Below are 27,044 nucleotides of genomic sequence, written 5' to 3' on the forward strand. Positions count from 1 at the left end.
AACTGAACTGACAACATGTTACAAACTAATTATCAAAATCCTTTTTATTAATGAGCCCTTTAATTTCTTTAATTTTCCATTATTTTCCTTCATTTTCCTATTCACATGCAACCTATGTCCTTTCACCTTCCTTTTATCCTAATTTTCATTATTTTCATAAATAAAATGTCAATTAATGCCTCGTACCTTTCCAAAGCCTTTTCTATTTCCTTTGCCAATTTCCTTATCCATAATAAACCAAATAAACACATGCACTAGGATGTCTTTCCCAACATTCAGCTTGGAACAAGTGTCCCATAATTGTGGTTATTATTTTTGTCATTATTAACTTTATTACATGGATTTTTCACAAGGGTTGTTACTCTGCAATATAAGTATGACTTGTCCTTGTTCCATAAGAATAACATGAGATATGTGTAACAATTTCACAAGATACTTTCTCCAATGTTATTTGCCAAATAGAAATATGAATAGCTAAAAGGATAGGATCTTGATTATATTTTGTTCATTAAACTCTTATATATTGTAAATATTTTGTAGTTATATCTAGCCAAGTATATGGATCTTATCTTATATGTATTTTACCTATATATTAAATGAGAAATGAGGAAAATAGTTTGGAATTTGATGAAAAAATAGTTTATTGTTTGTGTGTTTTGAAAGCTTTATTAATTTACAGTTTTCCAAGGTTAGAAGATTTTAATTAGTGACACAAAGATTCATGAGATGGTATCTCTTAGTCTGTATTTTCTACATGTTTTAGTGTTTCCCCCTTTGTAATATCATTTTAATGCAATGCCTTATGATTCAAATATCATAGATTCAAATATTGGCACTCTTATCCCGTAAAGCTACTTTAGGATTCATTTCATATGCCCTAATGTAATGGATTGTTTTTCTATTTTCCTCTTTCAGCTACAACGATGACCTGAAATATCTATGATGTGCCATCTATCTTACCTTTGTCAATCCTTCATCACACACCCAATATCTTGGTAAGTTGCCTTAAAACCTAGCTTGTTGACTCCATTTCCCAATGGACTATCTTCCTCATGCCCAAACAAACCCTACCTCAACACGAATAAACTGAAGATCTAGCCATTGTGTGAATGTACATTCCGTTGCTAAATTTAGTGTTTAGACGGTTAGAGAGAGCCTTGTCTAGATTGAATGGGATATCCTTGACTCTGTAAAGTTGGTTTGTAAATTTTTTCATCTTGTTATTGTCTTCTCTTGGTTATTTTCCAATTATATTCTCTATATAATTGGTTGTGCTTCGATTTTCAAGGGTTAAAAAACACTACATTTCATGCAAAAAGAAACATATTCATATCTAGTACCATTTCATTTAAGACATGGTAAAGGATGAAAATATGATATTGAAGAAAGTTGACACTTTCGATAATGTTGTAGATGCATTGATAAAATTAGCAAGTGTAGGTAGATTTAAGTGTTGATGTGATTCTATGGCCCTTATGTCCCCTAGTAGTTTACTCATAATCTAATGCATTCTCCCTTAGGTTCTGGAAAGGGATATGACAAGGTGGAGAATGTTGGTACATGAATGTCATACACCTTGTACCTGTGTAAAAAAGTAGCGACCTCAAGAAATTCCAAGTAGTAGCATGGAATAACTGTTAAGCATAATAGGTAATAAATATTAATTGTTATGGGCAATGGATGCTGAAAAATGGTATGAAATTTATGTTGAGTAGAAACATTGGGCTAAATAATCATTAGTAATTTCCAACATGGAGTTGGAGAACCATAAATGCTTTCTAGTTCCATTATGCCTATTTATTGAGTGCTTGGGTAAGAGGAATGTGAGCATGGATTTTATCGTATTGTGACACTGTAGGAATTTCTATAGAACCTATATGTTTTTTATTCTCTTATCTAGATTATAAAAACTCTATGATGTATTTTGAATAATACATTGAGCATGTTTTGGAGAGTTTGTTTTTGGCTTCTCTTTCTCTTTTAAAAAAATAAAATCACCATAAAATCATTCTATAATGGTTTGTTATATATCTTTTTAATTATTTTCAACTTATCATTTATAATCATGAGTTTATTTTTTTCTAATTATTTTCTCTCAAAAAACCGCAATATACCTTTACTTTACTTTATTTTATTTTATATACCACCATAATAATAAATAATTAAATTGGAGTGCATTCATAAATACTTTATCTCTCTCTCGGAAAAAATTAATAATAGTATTCTAGTGATTTAAAATAAATTAGACATTTCTACATTATACTTACCTTATTCACATTATCATTATTATGCTAAAACAACATTGTGATGTCTTTAGAAACATATATTTAGTTAATGTGATAATAAGGCCATCGACTATATCAATTAGAGAGTTTGATCTTAATCTTTGAACATAAATATATCATTGTGTCATCCATTTTACTTTTCTAATATTATTTTAGAATCTTTAAAAAAATCTATCAGTTAAGCATAACATCTATTTTTAGTTGAATGGTGTCATGCATTCATATATTATTTCAATTGCTTTCTTATTCTTTGATAAGAGACGTGTCCTATATCAAGACGGGTTCTAGTTGATGCTCCATCAAATAATCAGAATACTAATTTATAATAATAACATTCACTCTATGGCCAACATTCATCTTGAAGCAAATGAATGGTAGTATATGTTATGGAATATTGTTTGCAAAATTTTATACATTTGGACAATGTTGATGGTCCTTTCGTTTTGATTAAAAATTATTATGGTGTTATGATATGGCAGGAAAAGATTTTTCTTTTAAGAATTTAATAGGTAATAAAGAAGGTTAGTTGGAATGGAACATGATAAATTTTGGTTAAGCAAGGGTTGTTCTAGTCTTTTCGTTTTGATTAAAAATTATTACGGTGTTATGATATTGCAGGAAAAGATATTTGTTTTTAAGAATTTAATCGGTAATAAAGAAGGGTAGTTGGAAGTTGGAATGGAAGATGATAAATTTTGGTTAAAGAAGGGTGGTTGGAATGGAAGATTATAAATTTTGGTTTTTTTTTGTGATTAAAAATTATTTTGTTGTTAGGATTAAAAATTATAATGGTGTTATGATATCAGGATTTTTTTAAAAACTATAATGGTGTTATGATGGCAGGATTTTTTTTTTTTAATTTAATTTAGAATAAAGAAATGGTACTTGGAATGAAAGATGATAAATTTTGAGAAATGTATTTGTTTAGGATAAAATAAAAAGAAATAGGTAATTTAATGTGATTTGTGTTGGCTAGAAGGGAATAGATGATAAAGAGTAAAGACTATTGGTTGGTTAGTGAATATTTGAAATTTTTCTGAACTCATGTTTTGATTAGTGATGATGAATATAAAATATAAAAACATTTAAGTAAGTTGATAGTTTTGCAATTTGATGAAATTATGTAAGTATTTGTTTTAGGAATTAGCTTTTGGGATTGATCTAACCACTGTAATATGTAGTATGCTTTCTATATTAGGTTGTTAAATCAACATTGTGGTAAATAGCTACCATTAGGTTCATGTATATGTTTTGGATGGAAGTAAAGTAATGACTTATTTTAAAATCTTGTTTATGTGTTTTATTTATATGGATGGTGTTTATTTTCTATTACTTTTAACTTCTGTTGTAATGAACATAATTAGGTTGGTATCATAAGTTGAGGCATGACAAAATAAGGCACATGTTTGTAGTGTAAATGGGATTATGGTCACACCATTTATCTATTATGGCCTTTCACTGTGCTATATTTTGAAAATGCCCCTTACATTTGACTTCTCATGTAAACAGAGAGATATGATGACACTATTACATAACATTTTTATTAAATACCTATGGAAAGCATGATTTATATTTTGAGACTAACCAAATTAATCATATCAAGTGCGAGACTTCTATAGTATGGAGAGTGACTCACATAGATATACTTATAGAACTTCCTCAATGGATAAATTGATCTTTTGTGAAATATCAAGCTCTATAGATAGAGTAAGAAGTGCATAATTTTAAGGACAATTTTCTTTTATATAACATTACTAAGAGTTTTTGGGTAAACTTTCCCACAAGCTTCTATGAATATTTGTGCAAGCATTGATATAGGAAAATCACCCTTTAAAATATGTGGGTACTTCATGGTATAAACTCCCAATTAAGCCTCATATTACTTGGGATATGAGACCCATCCATACTTTAGCTTAACATCCATTACAAAAATGAATTTTGTGTGAGGATAGAATACATAGAATGCAGTGTATAGTATGAAGCTAATCTAAATTATGAAACCAAACTATTCTAACTTGTCCTAGTTCTAAGGGATAGACTAATTAAACAAATAGAAAGGGAGTTGTCTTTAGTGCGACTTTTTGGACTTTTCGGTCGCACTAAAGACAACTCCAATAGATAGTAAACAAGTTGTCTTTAGTGCGACTTTTTGGAAGCTTTTCCGGTGGGTTTTTCTAGTCTAATTTCTTTAAAATCCTGCAAGAATTTATTGAAATCACAAGTTTGATGGGTAACCCCTGCACAATGGAAGTGCCCTAGGGGTTTTTGAGGGTGCTGAATCCATATATGAAGTAAAAAAACCAGTCTAAATAAAACAAATCAAGATTTCACCTCAGATTTTTCCGCCAAATTCTATAACAGAAAATCTAAACTCCTAAAGTAAATTATAAACTTATATCTACACTTTCAAAACACTTAACTATTAGAGAAAATTACAAAATCATAAATTATCATTATATATACATTGGGTAACTTAATCAAGAACAAAAAGTCGTTCATAACCTTTTATTTACGGACTAAAATTAAAAATGATATTGGTAAAAGAAGAGTATTTACATTTATCACAAAGCGATGGAAACATAAAACCTAATATAAGAAGTAATGTAATTTCGCGTGCACCAATCACTTCAAAGTTAATCATAAATACTGAACTTCAAAATATAGTACTTCAAAAAAATTATACCCATCTCTTTTATAAACAAATTAACATTTTAAAAGATCTAGAAAGTTTTTCAGGGGGAAGGGCATCCTCGCTCAAGAAGCAACTTATATAATATATACATTATCTGTACATCAGAATTGATATCAATATCAGTTGTAGGCAGGCAATTCAGCATACCGACGAACACAATGTTTATAACTAGCTTAGCATCATGGCTGCCGCAAGAACAACGAACACAATGTTTACAAATAATTGCAGAGCAGCGCATCATAGCGGCGAACGCAATGTTTACAAATAGCTGCAGAGCAGCGCATCATGCAACCGTGAATTGAACCCATCGGTGAATACCCTCCCTTCCATGCCTCTGTTTAACATTATCTTCACACTGAATGGAGCGCAGTTTTTGACGACTGCAATCCCCTGTGCGAGACGCCTGTTTTTCGCCCTAGAAGCTTTCAGACCTCCTAGGAATATCAGTGGTGGCTTCCGGCATAGAGGAGATGGTTAGTCCACTGCGGTTTCTGGCTTCATGAGAACTTGTTTCTCCTAGACCGAGCCCTGGACTGATGAGGAATTCTCTATTAGCTGAAGAAATCAATTCTACATTAACGGAAATCTCATCGGTATTATTGTTACCTAACCACTGTTGAACACCCGTTCTGCAAATCGGGCAAGTCGAATGCGAATGAAACCACATGTCGATACAATCTACGTGGAACCTGTGTTTGCAATTCGGTAAAAACCTCGCTTTCTCGTTCTCCTCGAATTCTGACAAACAGACGGCGCAGTCGAGCGCGTCTTTGAAGCTCTGCGCTTTATGCTCAAAGATGGGCAGAGCTTCCACGACGCGCGCGTCCAAACCCATATTGCAGAGGCTCAAGGGATCCTCGGGCGCAAAGGAAAATCTACGGCGTCGAGAGGAATTGGTCGATTCAGACGGTGCAAAGGTAGGTATGGTCAGCAGGTATGGCAAGCAGCATAAAATCAAAGAGAAGACGAACAAAAAAATCAGTACTACGAGGATCACTCCGATCGTCTGGGAGTTTTGGTTGCCGGATGTTGGTGGCGCCCAGGGGGATAGAAATTCTCGGCGTAAGGGGGGCTCGCTGTAGTCGTATATACAAGGAGTTTTGGCTGCCGGATGTTGGTGGCGCCCAGGGGAGATAGAAATTATGGGCGTAAGGGGGCTCGCTGTAATCATACAAGGGGCCATTGTAATTCCAGGGCGTCGGCCATAAATATGGATTCACGTCGTGGAACGCCATGGCTGTTGTTGAATCTATCTCCCAGGACGTCAGCCATTAATATGGATATGACGGTGAAAACAAATTTAAAACTATTGTAATGTGATATGCGAATACAAATCTCATATGATGTGCGAATACAAATCTCTAGTGTGAATTGTGAATTTTAGTTGGTGTAGGCTTTTTTTGTTTTTTTTTAATAAATGTGATGAGTCATCCTATATTTATTAATAGCAATTACTTGCCGTTATCACTCTTGCTAATTTGATAAGTTATAAAGGACTTTGAATTAAAATGAATTTTCCTTTGGCGATCACTGCTAATTTGAATTTGACGAGTAATGTATAATAGAATTTGAATTATAATGAATTTTCCTTATCTATGATAAAAATGAATAAAAAAAAAAAATCAAACAAAACTCTGACATACGATTGAAATATTAAAAAACATTACTTCTCTGTTCACCTACCAAAGTCATCCTCGCTAATGTCTAATTTCTCCCTGCTACGCCATAAACTCCAGTTCATCACAGTGGAAGGATGAATTTGTTTTAATATTTTTAAATAAACTCCTTAAGCACCCTAATTAATGTCCAACTAAAAACTAGGGTTAGAATAGTGTTTTTGCCTTGAATATACGATGATCATAGGTGGTGCTCGTTTGTAAAAGGATTAGTAATCTAAGAGTTTATGGCGAATATTAAGACGGTGGTAGTTGTTGTGGACATGTATATGGTGTTATTGCATGGTATTGATGAATAACGTTTTGGAACTAAAAGAAACTTACTTTGTTTAATAATAAATAATAAAAGAAATTGATGTTTAATAAATGTGATAAGGTTAATGTATATTAATCGTGGATAATTGTTAAAAAGTATGGAAGTCTATATTGAATAGGGTATGCAATATTGAATATATAATTATATAATATTTATTATATTATTATTATTATTGAGAATGTGATATATTTTAATTGATAAAATTCTAATTTGGTGTTATGTGTCTCTCAAAGGCATTTTACAATTGATTATAAGCTTTGGAAAATTCTTTGGTGTAAATTTGTGCAAAATCCAAACACATATGCAAGTGTTATTGGAAATACTTACGGTGTTTCCTTTGCAACATCTGGTGCAAATTCTAGTTTATATGTGTATATATGTTATCATATAATTTAACTAATAGAAAAATTGGTAGGGATTTTTAAGATTCACAAGTTAAGCTGTTTAATCTACAAAGTTAAAGTGCATATGGGGTTTTTTAGGTTGTTGAATCCATTTATGAATTTAAAAGTCAATTTTAAACAATAAGAATGACAATATTACCCAAAATTATATAATTTATCTTAAGGTTAAAGTCATTATAATTTTATATTTGATGTTTGTTTATCTTTGGAAATAAATTATGTGTATTAATTGAAATTTCCAAGGTTTTGGATGGACATTGTTAGTGATAATAGAGAAAGAAAGTTCTAGACTTCGTGAGATTCAAGGTCATGTTCTAGAACTCAATGTTTTCTAATGTAAGTGAGATATAGATAAGTAGGAGTCTTTATCCTCCAAGTTGTTGTTCTTTTCTAGTCTATCAATCCCATTACTATGTGATGGGGCTCGACGATGTTCGATGTGAGACGTAACCATAATCTAATAAAAGTTCCTCATTATAAAGATATGTGATTTATCTATAATATTTATTTGTTTACTTTTGTATTAGAGTTGAGGGTGCCATGATTGTTATGTAGAATTCACAACTAATATATGTTCAGTTTTGAAGTGCAATAAGGACAATAACTAATTTTTGAACTATTGGTAATTACTTCAAATGATATATATCTTATGTTTAACAATTATGGTTTATCATTAAGAAATTATACTTCATAAATGCAACCATAAATCATGACGACATTATAGGTTACCATGCACAAAATAGAACACGATATTTACAATAGGAAAACCTAGCTGGGGGGAAAATTCAACAACCTTTTTCTTAAAGAGGGTCTTCAGTTCAACAAGAGATACATCTAATGCAACTAATCAACTATGAAATCAAGCATACTAGTGATGCTCATGGCCAAAATGGGTCCACTACCCTCAATTAAAGCTTCCAATATTCCATGCAACTTGGCTTGATTTTCTTTTCCCTAGGCTAAAATCTAACCTCGCGAATATGCCCAAATACTCAGAAATTTTGCCTCCTAGTTTCCCAAAGATTCGGCTTTCCCAGAATATGCTACCTAGAAAACTTCCCTGAACACACATGTGAGCTAGAAAGAGAGATGTGAATTAGAGAGAGAGAGAGAGAGAGAGAGAGTGAGTGAGTGAGAGATGATGTTCATCCTTCTTTTTGTCTTTCTTGTCCTTCTTAATTGTCACTTATATGCCCATAACTTGTTTTTCTTTTGTGAGGTCAAATGCATTTATATAGTGATATTCATTTTGTTAATGGGTGTGTATCTTCATTGGGTTGGACTTGAATTGGGGGAGGGTGATCTTAACTCTTTTGGAGCCAAAAATTAAACATTCAAATTCTCAAATTTTCTCTTTTATATATGACATGAAGAACATGTCTTGCAAATTCTTCATACATTACAAGGGCTAAAATATAAATTATGAAGACTAACCATAGCCACAAAAATCACACTCCCTCTTAGCTAGGGAGGTATTCATAATGATTAGACAAATGTTCTTCATTTGAACGAAATTCTCTAAGAAGAGGTTATAACAAATCATTCCCATAATCATGTCATAATTGTGACACATGAAAATCCAATAACATCAACCATTTACAATAATTTTTGTTATCACTTTATACCTATGATATATCCTCACCATAATTCGATTCAATGCTTCTGACACATGTTAAATGATCTTCATCAACCAATCTCATCATTCAGTTCAATACTTCAAACCTATGGTGATGTGTTCACCATGATTTGGGCCAGTACTTCAAACACATGGGATATCGTTTAGCATACAACTAGTTTGCCTAATTCAGGTTGATAACTAACACATGACATCTAAAATATCCTTGATCCACCATCATTCAAGTTACTGACACATAGTGATTTTCTAAAGTCCAAACTCTATCTACAAAATCCATGACGTGATGCTAAATGAACATGATGCTCTAAAATAATTCTTCCTAATTTGGGTAATACATGACACAGGAAGAATTTTATTCCTCTAGACCATTCTCCCCAATTAAGTTCCACGAAATTTACAGATGGATAATCTCCCTAATGTGGGTCATAGTACTTCATAGAGGGAGAATTTTATTCCATGATGTTATCTCATTAACAGTCCCTCTAAATGAGAGAGGAATTCTCAAAAAGTATAAGGTTGTCTCTGAAATATACAAAATTCACATGGGATATAAGATTTGTCAGAATATCTACAATCTACTCATTGGTGGAGACATAATGGAGCTTTAGTCCTCCCTTCTGCATCATGTCATAGATGAAGTAGTACTTGATCTCAATGTGCTTTGACCTGTCATGGAAAAATGGATTCTATGTCAAATTCACAAAACTTTGATTATCACAATATATCACAATCAACTCAAGCACATGATTAAATATTCCTCCCAGTAACTTCGTATGCCACACTACTTCACAACTTACCAATCTAGATGAAATATATTTTTCCTTAGCAATACTGAGTATGACAGGTGCATGGGTGCTTCTTGTCCATGAAATCATAGCATAGCCCATACTAAACAAGATTCTGGAAGTACTCTTCTATATTTAGCACTCCCTTCCTAATCTGCATCGGTATATCCCTGTAGCTATATGTCATCATTTGAGACATATCTCAAATAGTAATCAATCATACCGCACAAGTATCTCAATATGTTCTCTATTGCAATCTAATGATCATTTATAGATTCCAACTAGAACTGGTTCAACATGTTTACAAAAAATAAAATGATTTCCCTAGTATTAACCAAATGAATTACTAAGACAATCAACTTCTAGTACATGGATGTATATACAAAATTATACTAGGAATCTCTCGACTTTCTCATATTTGTAACCATGGGAGTCAGAATTAACTTACAATCCATCATACCAAACTTATGTAGGCTCTTGATAATATATTTTCCTTGACCAAGAAGTATTTTGTCAAGATTGTGCCATACTTTTAGCCCCAAATAATAGTGCATCAATCCAAGATACTTCATATAAAATTCAGAATCTAGCTCACTCTTACACCAAATAATTAGATGCTCCAAACCTGTTAGAAATAAGTAATCAACTTATAATAATAGAATCACTGGCTCATTCTTATCAACCTTAAAGTAAAGGCTAAGACCAACATCACTTTTGGAAAAACGAAACCTTGTTATATAACTATTAATCTATTTATACCATGATCTTAGTGCTTTCTTTATTACATACAAGGCTTTCTCTTGCCTGTAATCATGTGACTCTCTATTATGGGCCTCAAAAACTCGAGGTTGCTCAATATACACTTCATCCTCAAGAACCCCATTAAGGAAATCAATATTTGCATCCATTTGATATAAGTTCAAGCCCGTAGAAGAAGCAATAGAAATAATGGATCTAATGGTAGTGTACATAGTAACCTGAACAAAATTCTCAACATATTCTTCTCCCTATTTTTTGGGACAAGTCTCTTGATGATGATTCATAAGATGTTATGAAATCTATGATGGACTAAAACCTTCATCTTCCTTGGGTGCTTCGTGTTTTTCATCCTGATCAGAGTCCATGGAAACTTCCTTAGATTTCCAATTAGCCACATTCTCATAAAAGCTCACATCCTTGGTAACTTGAACCTGCTTTTTGTTATCAGGAAATCTAGTGTCCACTCGGATCTGCTAGTCCCACTAAGACTGGTAGCTGTCTTAGAAACAACAAAAATAAAACCACTTTCGTTTTCCTTTATGAGAAGTAGATAAGAGGGGAATGAAGGACACCAACCTCAGTCTTGCACTTGGTTCCTTGCTTGGTTCCTCTCCCTTCTGACAGATCCTTGCCGCTTCTCCTTCATCTACCCAGCTTCAAAGAGCACCTGCGGGATCAAAGCAGCATAATACTATTGAAGAACAGAGATCTACAATCATAAACAATATAGGACTAGATGTATATTGACCACACAAATGAATATATCATCAAACATACAAGAATGTGGAGGAAAACTTGAATAGCTTTATTAATAATCAAGAATAGCAAAGAGGATTACAACCAATTGTTCTGACCCAATGTCATCCTCCAGCATGAGAGCCCTTCTTTCACCTCATGAAAATTTTAGATCACCCAACACTATGATATTCCAACAAGAAACCAATAGCACTTACAAGATACAAAATTCCAGCCTCTGGATCTCTGGGATGAGGGATCCATATATAGATGATTGCAAGGGGGTGAGTCAGCTTCTGGGATTTTGATTAGTGTCCTCTTTCTGATAGTTCTTGATTCCACTTGGAGATTGATGATCTCTTACTCATCCCTAGGCGAATTTAGAGCGGAAAGTGTCACAGGAGAAGTTTCTCGAAGATTCCATGATCATCCACCTTGCAAACTGTCTCTGCCATTTGTCCATTCTCGCCCATCACACCCTACAAAAGGGATTTTCAGTATGCATCGCACCCTTTTCACTCGGCAGGTGGGATGCATCGCACCCTTAGCACTAACCAACCTGTATGGTCGAGTTTTGACCAGTTCTGAGCAGTTTCCTATGGAGAACTTCTGGGAGATGATGTAATCAACTGAACTTGTTCCTTTAGTGTATGAAACAAAACTTCGAGGGACTTAGGAGCCCTTGGTTTATGGACATGTTTGATTGGGGTTGCAGTGCCCAAAAATGTCTATAACAGTTGCCCCCTAAAGCATGAGGTCGTTAATTTTTTGATGTCGGGTGAAATGCTTTATCATGACGATCCAAAGTTTTTTCGAGCTGGAAGGCGACCTGTAATAAGATACAATACAATACATTATCTTCATAATATTTTTCATGATCTAGCTGAGGCAGGCATTCCCATGCTTAGCTTTATAGATTCATTTTCATGTACATAAGATAGACAACCATCTGTGCGGGAGACTGATGATTCTGATAGAGTCATCATCCTTTGATTCGGATGATCATCTGTGCAACAACAATGTACATTTGATGTCTTTATTTTCCTGAATATATCGTAGCTCGGATGGATGAAACTAGATCCAGGGTCTTCAAACTCGTTCAATCTTCACTCAGAGTACAAGTCAATCCATGTGAAAGATGTTCTGGAGTTGAACATGGAAAGAAATCACCTGATTACCAGCCAATGTTGTAAGTTGTTAACAAGCGTGAGAGGAATCACCGATAATGATGATGACCCTCAAGGTACTACAGTACAATTCACGTGGTGTGAATAAGGGACTTGGCGTCGAACACCGCACAGAATATTTCGGCTGAAGGCCATTGATGTAAACCTGTCGCCGAAAGTGAGAAACTTGCCATTGAGGCATGCAAGCTTCAAAGTACTGAAAGGGTTGTTCCTAAGTCTACATCTTGGATAATGAGGTGATGTCGACAAGAAGCGACCCGTTGTAGGAGGGCCTTAACGAATCCCACATATACGACACAGAATGGAGTAAATGATTTTGGAGGTGAAAACGATCTGATGATATAGGGTTCAGGGTGGCGGTCATGAAAGAATGGAGCGTGAATGTATTGCAGCGAATGAGACACAAGTGAATTCTCTGAGCGACTTCTCTTGAACATACCGGCGACACTGACATGGATTAGTAGCGTTAACCCCAAATATGGATGGTGTGATGGACCAATGGTGATATGACCAGTGAATGGAACAACCCAACCCGACTTGGATGCGGAGTGAAAGTGTCATGTTCAAGAGTGACTTGCTACCAATAAAGTTTCTTTAAGTTTTCTTCCCAATTTTTCCCCAGTCATTGCTGACCAGTACCTCTTTATTTTTTTCAAGCTTGAGGAGGATAACATATGCTTTTTCTATAATTTTCCCTTCGGGCAAACCCGTTGCTATATTCTAACGAGCCTAGCGATAGTGAAACTCGTTCTTGTCTGTATGGACAAGCTTGTCGCTATTCAGTTTTAACGAGTTTAACGACAAAGATAACTCGGTCCTTTTCAATTTTAGAGAGTCTAAAAGGGACGTAAAGGAAACTCCAATAATCCTTTTTCGTCATATAATCCCTTAAGTCCAAAAAAGTATAAAATAATACGAAAGGGATGAATTTTTGGTAATTTTAACAAGTCGAACAAAACAAGCGCTCGATCTTTTTGTGTAATAATCCCTCAAGTCCAAAAAGATTAAAATCTAGAGGGATAGCACTTCTGGTCGCTTTAACGAGCTGGATAGGCCAATATCTTGGCAATCTTTTCATATTTACGAGTCAGGTGAAAAGAGCTTAAAGGAGACTCATTTTTTAGGAACGAGTGATAATTTTGGGTAGCAAATGATTCGAGGTAAGGTTTGGAATTTTCCAATCACGGCAGTGTCACAAGGATGGTTAACAGGATCACTCTTTGTAGCTGTTCCTCAAAAGGGGTAAACAATCAAATGGAGGTGAACGATCGGCTAAAACAGAGTGGAGGTGATGATGAGAACACGACCAGTGCTCAAAAGCTGATGATAATGCATTCACAATGGTTATTTACCGGAAATTGGTTCATTTTTTAATGAGCTTAAACTTTGGGGGAACGTTTGCTCATTGCTTATGTTTAATTTTTAACGAGCTTGAACTCCACATAAAAACTGCTCGTGCCAGTCGTATAATAAGGATGTCTCATCGATAGGTTCAATTTTTAGGGAGCTTGCACCATTCGAAACTTTGCTCCAGTGCCTCTCGCATGCAAGCTAGGAACGACCAACTACGCCCCTCTACTTAACTACCAAGATCACTACCAAGGTTAGGTAGGAAACTTTTTCCTTTACTTTGCCGGTGCCATGGTGGCCCCTACGAAGATTAATGGTCGATTTGACCATTCACCTGACCTAGGCAGTTGAAGTTAGCGGAATCATAGAGTTAACGTTAGTTGGTTGTTTCTCGCTTGCTCACAAGAGGTTTGCATGTCCCCAGGTATAGCGAAGTAGAGTTTCTAGGTTACCCCTCAATTTGCAGACAAAACGTTTGTTCTGTCGGGAAAGACCTACCTTTTAACGGAGGTATCTTATCCGGTCTAATCCCCTCTTCCTATACGGACGGGGATTGGACTAGTCATATATCCTTCACAGAAACCTACCCTATACCCAGAGTTTCCCTGTCGAAGCAGACCAGGGTGCATGCCCCCTGGGTTTCAGTCATGTCCTCCCGAATCACTCGCGCTCTTCAGGTGGATAGACTGGAGACTGATGAGACATTCCTTGCATGAAAAGACCATTTAGGGATGGCATTTGACTATTAGCTATGTGTGAGCCGAGGAACGAAAGCTGGTCTACGAGCTTGACCACTCTGCCTTCATGCGGAAAACACATTACTCTAAAGAGTGAGGAGACAATGGCTCCCATGCTATAAATATAGTCACGTCTAAGGAGTAGATTATAATCTAGAGGTCCTCGGACTACCATCACGTTCATGTAAATGGTTTTCCTTCTCAACCTTATGGGCACATTGGGAAGGATCCCTAACAGTCGACTTGTTCCTTTGGCAAAGCCTGTTAGATTTCTCATCTCAGGCATAAGCGATGGCGAACCAAGCGCTTTCCAAGCAGTTGAGGAAAGGATACTCATAGAAGCCCCTTCATCAATGATGGTACCGACCATGACCATTCTATATACTTGTGCAATGATGCAGAATGGTATACTAGCCGGTAGACGGGGTCTGCCTAGTAGATTCTAATCGAAGGAAACCACCAGGTTGCTTGGAGGTGGGACTGAATAGACGACCGGATATGACTCTGACGAAACTCCTTCCTGCGGTAAAGGAACGGGTAGATTGCCCCCATGTTCATCGGAGTCTGTGTTTATGAAAAGAATTTGAACAGTGTCATTCTTGTTCTCTTCGGTGACTGTATCATCTGAAGATGGACCTCCCGGAGACAAGACCAGGTCAACCGCCACCTCAACCTTTTGACATTCATCTCGTGTTGGCTCAGAGGGTTTATCTTCAATGATAGATGCTTCAACTGACCACAAAGGTGTGTTAGTTGGATTTTCAACTAGCGATGGACTCGACAAGAGTTTCTTGTACCCAGGAGGAAGCCGTAGCGGTGAAGTGGGACGGTTATCCAAGACTCTTTTAGCTTCATCCAGGAAGGGACAACGGTGGACGGCATGATCGCCTTCACACAGTCTACAAGGGAATTTACATTTTCCTTTTTGTCCAGAGACTTCATTTTCACTAGTTGACGGTGTACTCTCAACATGATTGTCAGAGGTTGATGACACCGGATTGTGCAAACGGGGAGACCAGTCCCTTAAGATCCGAGGGATGCAAGGACAATCTCGATGATAGTGGTCTCCTTTGCAAATGACACATGGAGATTTAGGCCTGGATGGTGCAGTGTGTGGATTTTCGCTAGACAATGCATGGTTGCTCCTTTTCGCCTCTGGCTCCTTCTTCTTCTTCTCTTTCTTCTTCTTCTCCTTCTTCTTCTCAGTTACCTGGTTTTTAGCTTTACCATCTTCATCAAGCGAAGAGGAAGGAGGAGAGGGAGAAACAGATGAAGTAGAAAGTTGGGGGGTAACTCTAGTATCATCTAGTTACTAACTTGATTGTTCAGGAATCACGGTATTCTGAAGGACGGAGGTCGAGAAGAGACATATATGCAAGCCAATCGTCAATCCTGGAAGTGACAATGTGGCCATATGAGGTGCACCAACATCTCCCCAAGAGGAGAAAGGACTAGGATTTCCTCCGAGGGGAACTCCTTGGTTGGTGGACTCCATTTTTCTCAACCTAAGACCAATGGGGGAATGGTGATATTATTCCAATTAAAATAAATTTTAGACGCTTTGACACAACTTGTTTTTTCAATTTTTGAGAGTCGAGAAAAAAAAAAGATGACTCTAGTCGCCTTCGATTTTTAATGAGACTGAAGTGACAGGTTCTCAGATGGACCTTTTCCTTTAAGGAGTCTAATAAGGAACGAAAGAGACTACTCTAGAAATATAGATAGAGGGATTACCAAACCAATGGCAAAACTGCAGAATACTTTTCATGGTACGATAGTCAATCTTCCCAAATGTTGTGTTCAGTGCATTGTGATCAATAGGGAGGCAAACACGGCTTCCTATGGATAAAGGATATAGCCTATTGTGGTCTCCCAATATATACTCAATGGTATGTGGGAGCACAAGTCCGTACTGGCACTTATCGTCTCAAAGAGGAGGAATCACCCAACCAATAGTGAAAGCGACAGTTACCAGGCTTTACAATGTCGGAATACGTCTCTAGCCTAGACTTCTAGATGTTGTGCATTAGGTTCCAAAGCATTTTTAGGTTCATTAAATTTATTTTACAGTTGATCTTTCTTAAGAAATTTTCCTTTCATATTCACCGCGTGATCTAGATGTACAATTCCTAAAATGCAATCTGAGATGATAAACAATCATTTAATCTTCTTTTTTCAATTAAAATCCTAGCTACTAAAGAAAGAGAGACAATATTCTTTCAACATAGAGCAGAGAGCACACACTAGATGTACTGTCCTAAATCAAACCAACAAGCAATCTAAATGCAAATGCACATGCATGTATTTTTTTCAGCTTTCTTAATGTGTGAATGACAAGAAGAATGCTAAGTACAAATCTGAATTATCTTTTCAAAGTGAGAGTACTAACAATTTTCTCTTCAAAAACGAAAGGAAGATAATGACGACACTTTACTATTTTGAATTGAAAACTGCTTTCGACACTTGAAAAACTACTAATTCAAATCAAATACAAGAGGAACTGTATAATCGACCACCAAGAACAATAGAATTCTTTTCATTGACTAAAAATGACACTTGCGACACTTTCAAATCAAAAGACGACAGTTTGACTATGCTACTACTTTGTAAAAGAGAACTGAAAATGACAGAAAATACATAAAAACATTCACAGTTCTTTGCACAATGGAGGCGGAATGATGGAAGGTAATGGGGCTTCCATGGTGGTATACTAATCACAGACAGCAAAACTCCTGAATAGAGCTGAAGAGAGTGAACACAGAAACCAAAATCTGAGGGCAGAAGAGGTCTTGTCTGATCAGCACACCTGCAACATAGGGAAAGTGCGATGCAGCGCACCTACTGCACACGGGAAGTGTGATGCATCTAGATTCCCATGAGTAAAAGGTGTGATGGTTCAGAGATGAGACTTCAACTGGGTTCCAGGTCACAATTTGTAGCTCATTTCTGGGATTTAGGGCTAGCAAGTGATGTACAGTAAATAGAAATCATAGGGGCTGATCTAATGAGGTCACTAGAGCCACCACTAGGGAAATTAGAAAGTTTGCAAATCAATTGTTCAGTTTATAAACAAAACCTGGTGATAGATTGAAGCGACATTGATCTACTTTGCACTTGCATAGCAAATGCAGTTTGAAGGCTAGCTGGCTTGACTGGAGGCTCCGTCTGTAAGTTTATAAAACAAACAAATATAGACGAACAAACAATCTATTCACTCCCCAGTGGAGTCGCCATTTTGTTATTGGGAAATCTAGTGTCCACTTGAATCTGCTAGTCCCACTAAGACTGATAGCTATCTTAGAAACAAACAAACTAAAACTACTTTCGTTTTCCTTTATGAGAAGTAGATAAGAGGGGAATGAAGGACATCAACCTTAGTCTTGCGCTTGGTTCCTTGCTCGGTTCCTCTCCCTTCTAACAGATCCTTGCCACTTCTCCTTCGTCTACCCAGCTTCAAAGAGCACCTGCGGGATCAAAGCAGCATAATACTATCAAAGAACAGAGATCTACAATCATGAACAATATGGGACCAGATGTATATTGACCACACAAATGCATATATCGTCAAACATGCAAGAATGTGGAGGAAAACCTGAATAGCTTTATTAATAATAAAGAATAGCAAAGAGGATTACAACCAATTGTTATGACCCAGTGTCATCCTCCAGCATGAAAGCCCTTCTTTCACCTCATGAAAATCTTAGATCACCCAACACTATGATATTCCAACAAGAAACCAACAACACTTCCTTACAAGATACAAAATTCCAGCCTCTGGATCTCTGGGATGAGGGATCCATATATAGATGATTGCAAGGGGGTGAGTCAGCTTCTGGGATTTTGATTAGTGTCCTCTCTCTAATAGTTCTTGATTCCATTTGGGGATTGATGATCTCTTACTCATCCCTGGGCGAATTCAGAGAGGCAAGTGTCACAGGAGAAGTTTCTAGAAGATTCCATGATCATCCACCTCGCAAACTATCTCTGCCATTTGTCCATTCTCACCCATCACACCCTACAGAAGGGATTTTCAGTATGCATCACACCATTTTCACTAGGCAGGTGGGATGCATCGCACCCTTAGAACTAAGCAACCTGTATGGTCCAGTTTTGACCGGTTCTGAGCAGTTTCCTATGGAGAACTTCTGGGAGATGATGTAATCAGCTGACCTTGTTCCTTTAGGGTATGAAACAACACTTCTAGGGACTTATGAGCCCTTGGTTTATGGACATGTTTGATTGGGGTTGCAGTGCCCAAAAATGTCTATAACACTTTTATCCAACAACATGTATTCTATATGACTTTGATGACTCACTATAGCCAATGAATATCCATTTCGCTCCTCAAGGCTCTAACTTTATTCTCTTCTATTTAGATACATGACTATAAATAACACAACCAAATATTCTCAAATGACCACCCTGGTTTTTTCCCTGTGAATGGTTGTTCAAGTGTATTTCCTTCCAAAATTCGATGAGGACTTCTATTTTTAATGTAGACAATAGATGTCTATGCTATAGTCCATAGAATAATAGGTAGGTCTTATTTTTTGATCATTTCCTTGATGGATTCTTCAATGGTTCTATTATTTCTTCTAGGAACTCCACCTTGTTGTGGATTATAAGGGACTATCAACTCCCTCTTCATCCAAAATTATTTGGAAAATGAAATGATATCCTTGGATGAATATTCACCTCCATTATCATATGTCAATATCATGATTTTCTTTCCCTTCAATTTTTCAACTTCAGCTTTGAATTCTTGGAACTTATCAAAGCCTTCTTATTTTTCTTACATGAAGTAAATCCATGTCTTATGATGCCAGCTCAGCTGCTTCGTCCCAACAAAGATGCATATTTACAAATTTTAACCGTGGACCTGTGGGTTATGGGCCCACATATATATTGGAAGCCTTTTAATAGGCAGATTTCATAAAATAACCCGCCCACAATGTTGGTCCCACTTTAAATGCATAAGACTGGAACCCAAATAAATTAAACCTATGTTGATAATACAACGGCTCCACCTGGCACATTAACCTGTATGCACATTCAAACCCAATTACCATCCGATCAGACACCCAACGAACGGTCTGGATGGCTGGAACTCAACGAGGTCTTAACCTTGTTGTATAAAACCTCATCCTGTCTGTTTTTGGAATTAATGGTCACGCTTGTTTGCATGTGATATGCATCCGATTTCGTTTCAATGGATGGTCTGATCACCTCCGGATTTAAACTCCTTTTAATGATTTCTTAGGTCTGGAATTGAAATACCAGTTATGGCTTTGAGGCCGTGTGAGAAACAGTGTCCTGCCTACGAAAACCACCTTTGCATTCTTACTAGTGCCCATGCATCTTCATTGCACGATGACCGTGGATCTCTTTCCATCAGATGACTATGATATTTTCTCCACCATTCCTCATTCGCCGTTATTATCCTTTGATCTAAATGATCCAATGGTTCACGTTCTTTTCTACCTGTGCTATTGATCCTCTGCATATTTATGGAATTCGCTTTAAAGCATAGTCTATCTCTGCAATACTCATTAAAGCACTCACATACTCCATACAACACTCAATCTATGATACAATATAAACATTGGATCACCATCGATCCTTATAGTGATCGATGGTTGATCAACAAACTCGTAACACAGAAATTAACTCACAGTAAAGGATATATCTGTAAACACAGACACACGAAATTCACAAAATATTTCCATTATATATATACAGAACTAGATTACAACCTAAGGCATTTCAGCCTTAGGCACAAGTTCTCCTTTGACTACATTGCATCCCATCTCTCTCCTCTCTCACAACACAGACTCTCTTTGTATAAGAAATTACAAAAGTCGTGGACAATCTAAGATCCAGAATTTCCTCCCTAATCGCTCAATCAAATCCCTAAACCTCTCTATATGCTTACATGGCAGATAATTACATTAAATTAAGTCTTCTAGAGCCTTATCAATTCCATTAAATTAGCTATTTTTTAATAGAATTTTCCCCGTTTACAAGGATTGTCCACGTTATCCCCATTCTTATCTTTGACTTTGACTTTTGATTAAGGGTGGTCAAATGCTCCTGCATTAGACTCCCGAGGTACAAAAATTTATGACCTCATGGTCATATGCTTCGCCATCACCCCCTAGCAATTCTACCCACTTCCTCAGTGGAACTGCCTTCATGACCTTTGCGTGAGTTGCAACAAAACCTCTGCAGTAACAATCTTCTCTACTACATGATACCTCACCAAGATTCTATCCTATCTTAGTCTTTCGGCATCTCTCTCATTCTCTCTTCTGTGAACCATTGGAGCACTTCATGATCTAGATTGCTGCAATCTTCTCACCTTCTTCTGAAGACCACAAACTCACTAGTCTTTAACATAACTGTACCTCCTTCTTTCACACACAAAATCTTCTTTCTTCTCGCAAGAAACCTTTTCCTGCTCTGATACCAAAAATGATGCTACCTCAGCTACTTTGACACAACAAATCTGCATCTTTACAAATTTCCCGTGTAGACCTATGGGTTATGGGCCCACATATATATATTGAAATCCTTTTAATAGGCGGACTTCATAACATAACCCAACCACAACGATGGTCCCACTTTGAATGCATAAGACCCAAACCCAAATAAATAAAACCCACATTCATAACACATCGGGTCCGCTCAGTACATTAACCTGCACGTACATTCAAACATGATTATCGTCCGATCAGACACCCAACGAATGGTCTGGATGGCCAGAACTCAACGAGGTCTTAACCTTGTTGTATAAAAGCTCATCATATCCAGTTTTGGAATTAATGGTCATCCTTGTTTGCACGCGATATGCGTCCGATCGCCTTTCAAATGGATGGTACTATCACCTTCGAACTTTAAACTCCTTTTAATGATTCCTTGGGTCTGGAATTGAAATACTGGCTATGACTTTGAGGCACCGTAAGAAACAGCTTACCACCTATGAAAACCACCTTTCCATTCTTATTAACACTCATGCATCTTCACCACGTGATGACCATGTATCTCTTTCCATTGGATGATTATGATATTTTCTCCACCATGCCTTGTTCACCATTATTATTCTTCAATCTAAATGATATGACAATTCTTGTTATTTTCTGCCTACGCTGTTGATCCTCTGCGTAATTATGGAATTCGCTTTAAAACATAGTCTATCTCTGCCATACTCATTAAAGCACTCACATACTCCATACAACACTCAATCTATGATACCATATAAACATTGGATCACCATCGATCCTTATAGTGATCGATGGTCGATAAAAAAGCTCGTCACACAAAAATTAACTCAAAGTAAAAGATATATCTGTAAACATAGACACACAAAATTCACACAATATTTCTATTATATATATAGAACTAGATTGCCATCTAAGGCATTTCAACCTTAGGCACAAGTTCTCCTTCGACTACATTGTATCTCATCTCTCTCATCTCTCACAACACAAACTCTCTTTATATAAGAAATTACAAAAGTCGTGGATCATCTAAGAGCCATGATTTCCTCCCACAATCACTCAATAAAATCCTTAAACCTATATATATGCTTACATGGCAGATAATTTCATTAAATTAAGTCTTCTAGAGACTTATCAATTCCATCAAATCAACTCTGTTTTAATAGAATTTTCCCCGTTTACAAAGGTTTTCCACGTTCTCCTCGTTCTCAACTTTGACTTTTGATTAATGGTGGTCATATGCTCCTGCATCAGACTCTCGACGTACAAAAATTTATGCCCTCCTGGTGATATGCTTCTGCATCATCCCTTAGCAATTCTACCCACTTCCTCAGTAGAACTACCTTCATGATATTTTTGTGAGCTGCAACAAAACCTCTGCAGTAACATTCAATTCTACTACATGATACCTCACCAAGCTTCTCTCCTGGCTTATTCTTTCGACATCTCTCTGGTCCTCTCTTCTGTGAACCATTGGAGCACTCCATGCTCTAGGTTGCTGCAATCTTCTCACCTTCTTCTAAAGACCACAAACTTCTCACCTTCTTCTAAAGACCACAAACTAACCAGTCTATCTTCAACATAACTGTAACTCCTTACTTCACACACAAAATATTCTTTCTTCTCATAGGAAACCTTTTCCTGCTCAGATACCAAAAATGATGCCAGCTCAGTTACTTTGACATAACAAAGCTACACCTTTACAAATTTCATGCGTGGACCTGTGGGTTATGGGCGCACATGTATATGACAGTCCCACTTTGATCGCATAAGACCAAAACACAAATAAATTAAACCTGCATTGATAACACATCGGGTTTGCTCAGCGCATTAGTCTGTATGCACATTCGAACGCGATTATCGTCCAATCAGACACCCAATGAACGGTCTAGATGGCTAGAACTCAACGTGGTCTTAACCTTGTTGTATAAAACCTCATCGTGTCCATTTTTAGAATTAATGGCCGCCCTTGTTTTCACATGATATGCATTTGATCGCCTTTCAATGGATAGTCCGATCACCTCCGGACTTTAAACTCCTTTAGTGATTTATCGGGTCCGAAATAGAAATATCGGTTACGACTTTGAGGCCACACGAGAAACAACTTCCCACATATGAAAACCACCTTTCCATTATTATTAACACGCATGCGTCTTCACCACACGATGATCGTGGATCTCTTTCCATCAGATGGTGATGATATTTTCTCCCCCATTCCTCATTCGTTTTTATTATCCTTCGATCTAAACGATTCGACGGTTCTTGTTCTTTTCTTCCTATGTCATTGATCCTCTACGTATTTATGGAATTCCCTTTAAAACATAGTCTATCTCTGCCATACTCATTAAAGCACTCACATACTCCATACAACACTCAATCTATGATAACATATAAACATTGGATCGATGGTTGATCAACAAACTCGTAACGTGGAAATTAACTCACGGTAAAGGATATATCTATAAACACAGACACACGAAATTCACACAATATTTCTAATATATATATATAGAACTAGATTACAATCTAAGTCATTTCAGCCTTAGGCACAAGTTCTCCTTCGACTACATTGTATCCCATCTCTCTCCTCTCTCACAACACAGAATCTCTTTATATAAGAAATTAAAAAAGTCACAGATCATCTAAGAACCACAATTTCCTCCCACAATCACTCAATCAAATCCCTAAACTTCTCTATGTGCTTACATGGCATATAGTTACATTAAATTAAGACTTCTACAGACTTATCAGTTCCAATAAATCATCTCTATTTTAAAAGAATTTGCTGTGTTTACAAAGGTTGTCCACATTCTCCTTTCACTTTGGCTTTTGATTAAGGGTGGTCAGATGCTCCTGCATCAGACTCCCGAGGTACAAAAATTTATGACCTTGTGGTCATATGCTTCTCCATCATGCCTTAGCAATTCTACCCACTTCCTCAGTGGAACTACCTTCATGATCTTCCCATGAGCTCCAACAAAACCTCTACAGTAACAGTGTTCTTTGCTACACGATACCTCACCAAGCTTCTCTCCTAGCTTAGTCTTTCGACATCTCTCTAGCTCTCTTTTCTATGAACCATTGGAGCACTCCATGCTTTAGGTTGCTGCAATTTTCTCACCTTCTTCTAAAGATCACAAACTCACCAGTCTTCAACATAACTGTACCTCCTTCTTTCACCCACAAAATATTCTTTCTTCGTGCATGAAACCTTTGCCTGCTCTGATGTAAAAAATGATGCCAGCTCAGCTGCTTTGACACAGCAAAGCTGCAACTTTACAAATTTCACGCATGGACCTGTGGGTTATGGGCCCACAGATATATATATATATATATATATATATATATATATATATATATATATATATATATATATATATATATATATATATATATATATATATATATATATATATATATATATATATATATATATATATATATATATATATATATATAGATATAGATATAGATATATATTTATCAGAAGCCTTTTAAGAGGCGGACTTCATAACATAACCCGACCACAGTGTCGGTCCCACATTGAATGCATAAGACCGGAAAGCAAATAAATTAAACCCGCGCTGATAACACATCAGGTCCACTTGGTGCATTAACCCATATGCACATTCAAACATGATTATCATCCAATCAGACACCTAATTAACGATTGGATGGCCAGAACTCAATGTTGTCTTAACCTTGTTGTATAAAACCTCATTGCATCTATTTTTGGAATTAATGGCCACGCTTGTTTGCACATGATATGTGTCCAATCAGCTTTCAATCGACGATCTGATCACCTCTGGACTTTAAAATCCTATTAATTATTTCTCGAGTCTAGAATTGAAATACTAGTTACGAATTTGAAGCCACATGAGAAACAACTTCCCACCTATGAAAACTGCCTTTCCATTCTTATTAACTGTTGCATAGCATGTTTTCACTGTCCCTGTACTCCCTACTCCTTGATCCTGGAGGACCTCTACAATGAATCCACATGCTTTTCCTTAATGGATAAAATCCCATTGTGTCCCTCTTCATGAGAAGATCATTTCGCTTTTGCACCATTTCCCTTGAAACTTTTGTTTTGCCCAATTTACAAGACTGGTACTAATGACCTTTGTCTTCCCCAGGTTGATGTGCAGAGATTAGCACTATTCCCCACGCCAATTGATGTGACTGAGGTGTATTCTAGTCATACCGGTCCTATTATGGAAAGTTTTTTAAATTAGAGCTGAAGCTTCCATCTCTAGAAGCTCCGTAACGAAAGTTTGGTAAATGGTTTGGCTGGATGGGGTCGAGGATGAAATTTTGGGCTCCTTTCCCCTATAATGATGGAACTACCTCAAGGGATAAGTCCTTATCCAATGAGAAGATGATCCATCTCCCATCCATCTTTCCTATATAAACCTCCCTTCTTCCCAAGCACAAGCTAGTTAGGATGTTGGCTGAGTGTGAGTATACTATTTTAATTTGAGAAGCAAGCTATTAGTTGTAGCCATCTAGTTGTGTGAGGGAGAAGTGTGTTTGGTTTGGAGTGAAGTCCAAAGGTAAGGGCCTTTAAACTATTTTTGTTTGAATCCATCATGAAGTGCTAACAGAAGTGTGTGGGAACCTAGTCTTGTCAGAGAAAGACTGCGATGTCAAGATGAATGGTTGTAATTTCTCTTTGATATTAGTATATGAAACTATCAATTGATTTCCTACATGATTTGTAATATTACATATTCGTGTCTTAAATCTTCTTGACTCAATAAGTAGGTTGAATTGCAATTTGTCTATTATTATGTTTGTGTGTTGTTGTTGCTTACTTGTTTCAGGAGCTTGAAGAAGGGAGCGAGAGATTGTTGGAGCAAACAAGCGAGGATATCATCAAGAAGGATAAGCAACCAAGAGGTAGGCTCTCTTGATGGATTCTAATCTAAGGAAATCTTGCATAGAATGTATCTGTTGTGGCTAGACTCATTATCGGGCTAGAGGAATATGTTTGTGTCCACACTTATAATTTTACTTAACCAAAAATTGACGACTCCACTGGGGAAGATCCATCTTTTTATTTGTTTGAAATTTCATGATTTTGTGTGAAATTTGCTAGTTTCACCATTTCCCTTTAGATATATTTGCTTTGCTTTGTTTACTGCTCTGGGTTTAAATTTCACAATAGCAAGTGTGGTCTCTGTTCTTGGAAATTTTTATTTTTTCCTTTGTTTTCTCACTCAGCATGGTTTTTTATCTGACAACCGTGCCAAAAAATGTGTTATGTTTGGAAACAATAACGCTGACCAGCCTCTGGTGCTTGTATTCAGTTAGGTAGTCTTGCCGGTCTCAAGGGTAAGAAAAAATCAGAATTTCTCCCATTCCAGTGCCATTGTGTGTTGGCCCTCAGATACTCTCCTTCCGCCAGAGGTGAATAGGATGCTTTGTTTGCTTCATTTTCAATTGAATGGGTGAAAGAGTCTCGTTTGTTATCTTACTTCGAGTGTCTCTTTTCTCTTTCCAAGCATAGATTACATTGCTCGGTTTGTTAATTGAAGCATTTATGTGTTTGGTTTGTTCGATTCACAGAAGAAGTTGCTTTTAGTTTCATTTATAATGCTTTGGATTTGATTGATGCTTGTTTGTTCGGAATTGTGAAAACTTTCATTTAAAGTGCTTTATGTGAAAGATTCATTTTGAATTTTATGAAAATAAGAACATCATTCTAGTTTACTTAAGCGAAAATATTGCATGAGTAGCATTATTGAGAAGCTAGAATTGCATCATCATAGGCATGGAAATGAAATGGAACTTCTTATGTTGTTATAGGAAGATTAAGTGCATTTAGGAGATTTATTAGTGAAATATTTCATTCTTCTATTGTTGCATTAATTTTGTGTTCTCTATCCCTCAATTAGTTATAACTTTCATCGAAGACCAAGATCTCTTTTCTCATATAGCTGCATGTAGGAGCGTTTGTCAGATGACAGTGGTAGGGCCTTGTAA

The 27,044-nt window shown here is 36.5% G+C and overlaps 1 protein-coding gene across 1 annotated transcript in view; it reads right to left on the reverse strand.

Moving 5' to 3' along the window:
* LOC149161562 (uncharacterized) overlaps window positions 1–5,812 on the reverse strand; it is a 61,493-nt gene extending 55,681 nt beyond the window's left edge. The window contains exons 1-2 of the mRNA XM_089434918.1: window positions 5,409–5,812; window positions 5,078–5,162 (exon numbers count right to left, since the gene is read on the reverse strand). Of these exons, the coding sequence (XP_089291044.1) occupies window positions 5,078–5,162; window positions 5,409–5,812 (489 nt within the window). The remainder of the gene's footprint in view (window positions 1–5,077; window positions 5,163–5,408) is intronic.
* Between the last annotated feature and the right edge of the window lie 21,232 nt (window positions 5,813–27,044).

The sequence above is a fragment of the Pinus tabuliformis genome, chromosome 5_2 (genome assembly GCF_031772625.1).
Source record: "Pinus tabuliformis cultivar Carrire ecotype Pingquan chromosome 5_2, CPIR1, whole genome shotgun sequence".
In the NCBI taxonomy this organism is placed as follows: Eukaryota; Viridiplantae; Streptophyta; class Pinopsida; order Pinales; family Pinaceae; genus Pinus; species Pinus tabuliformis.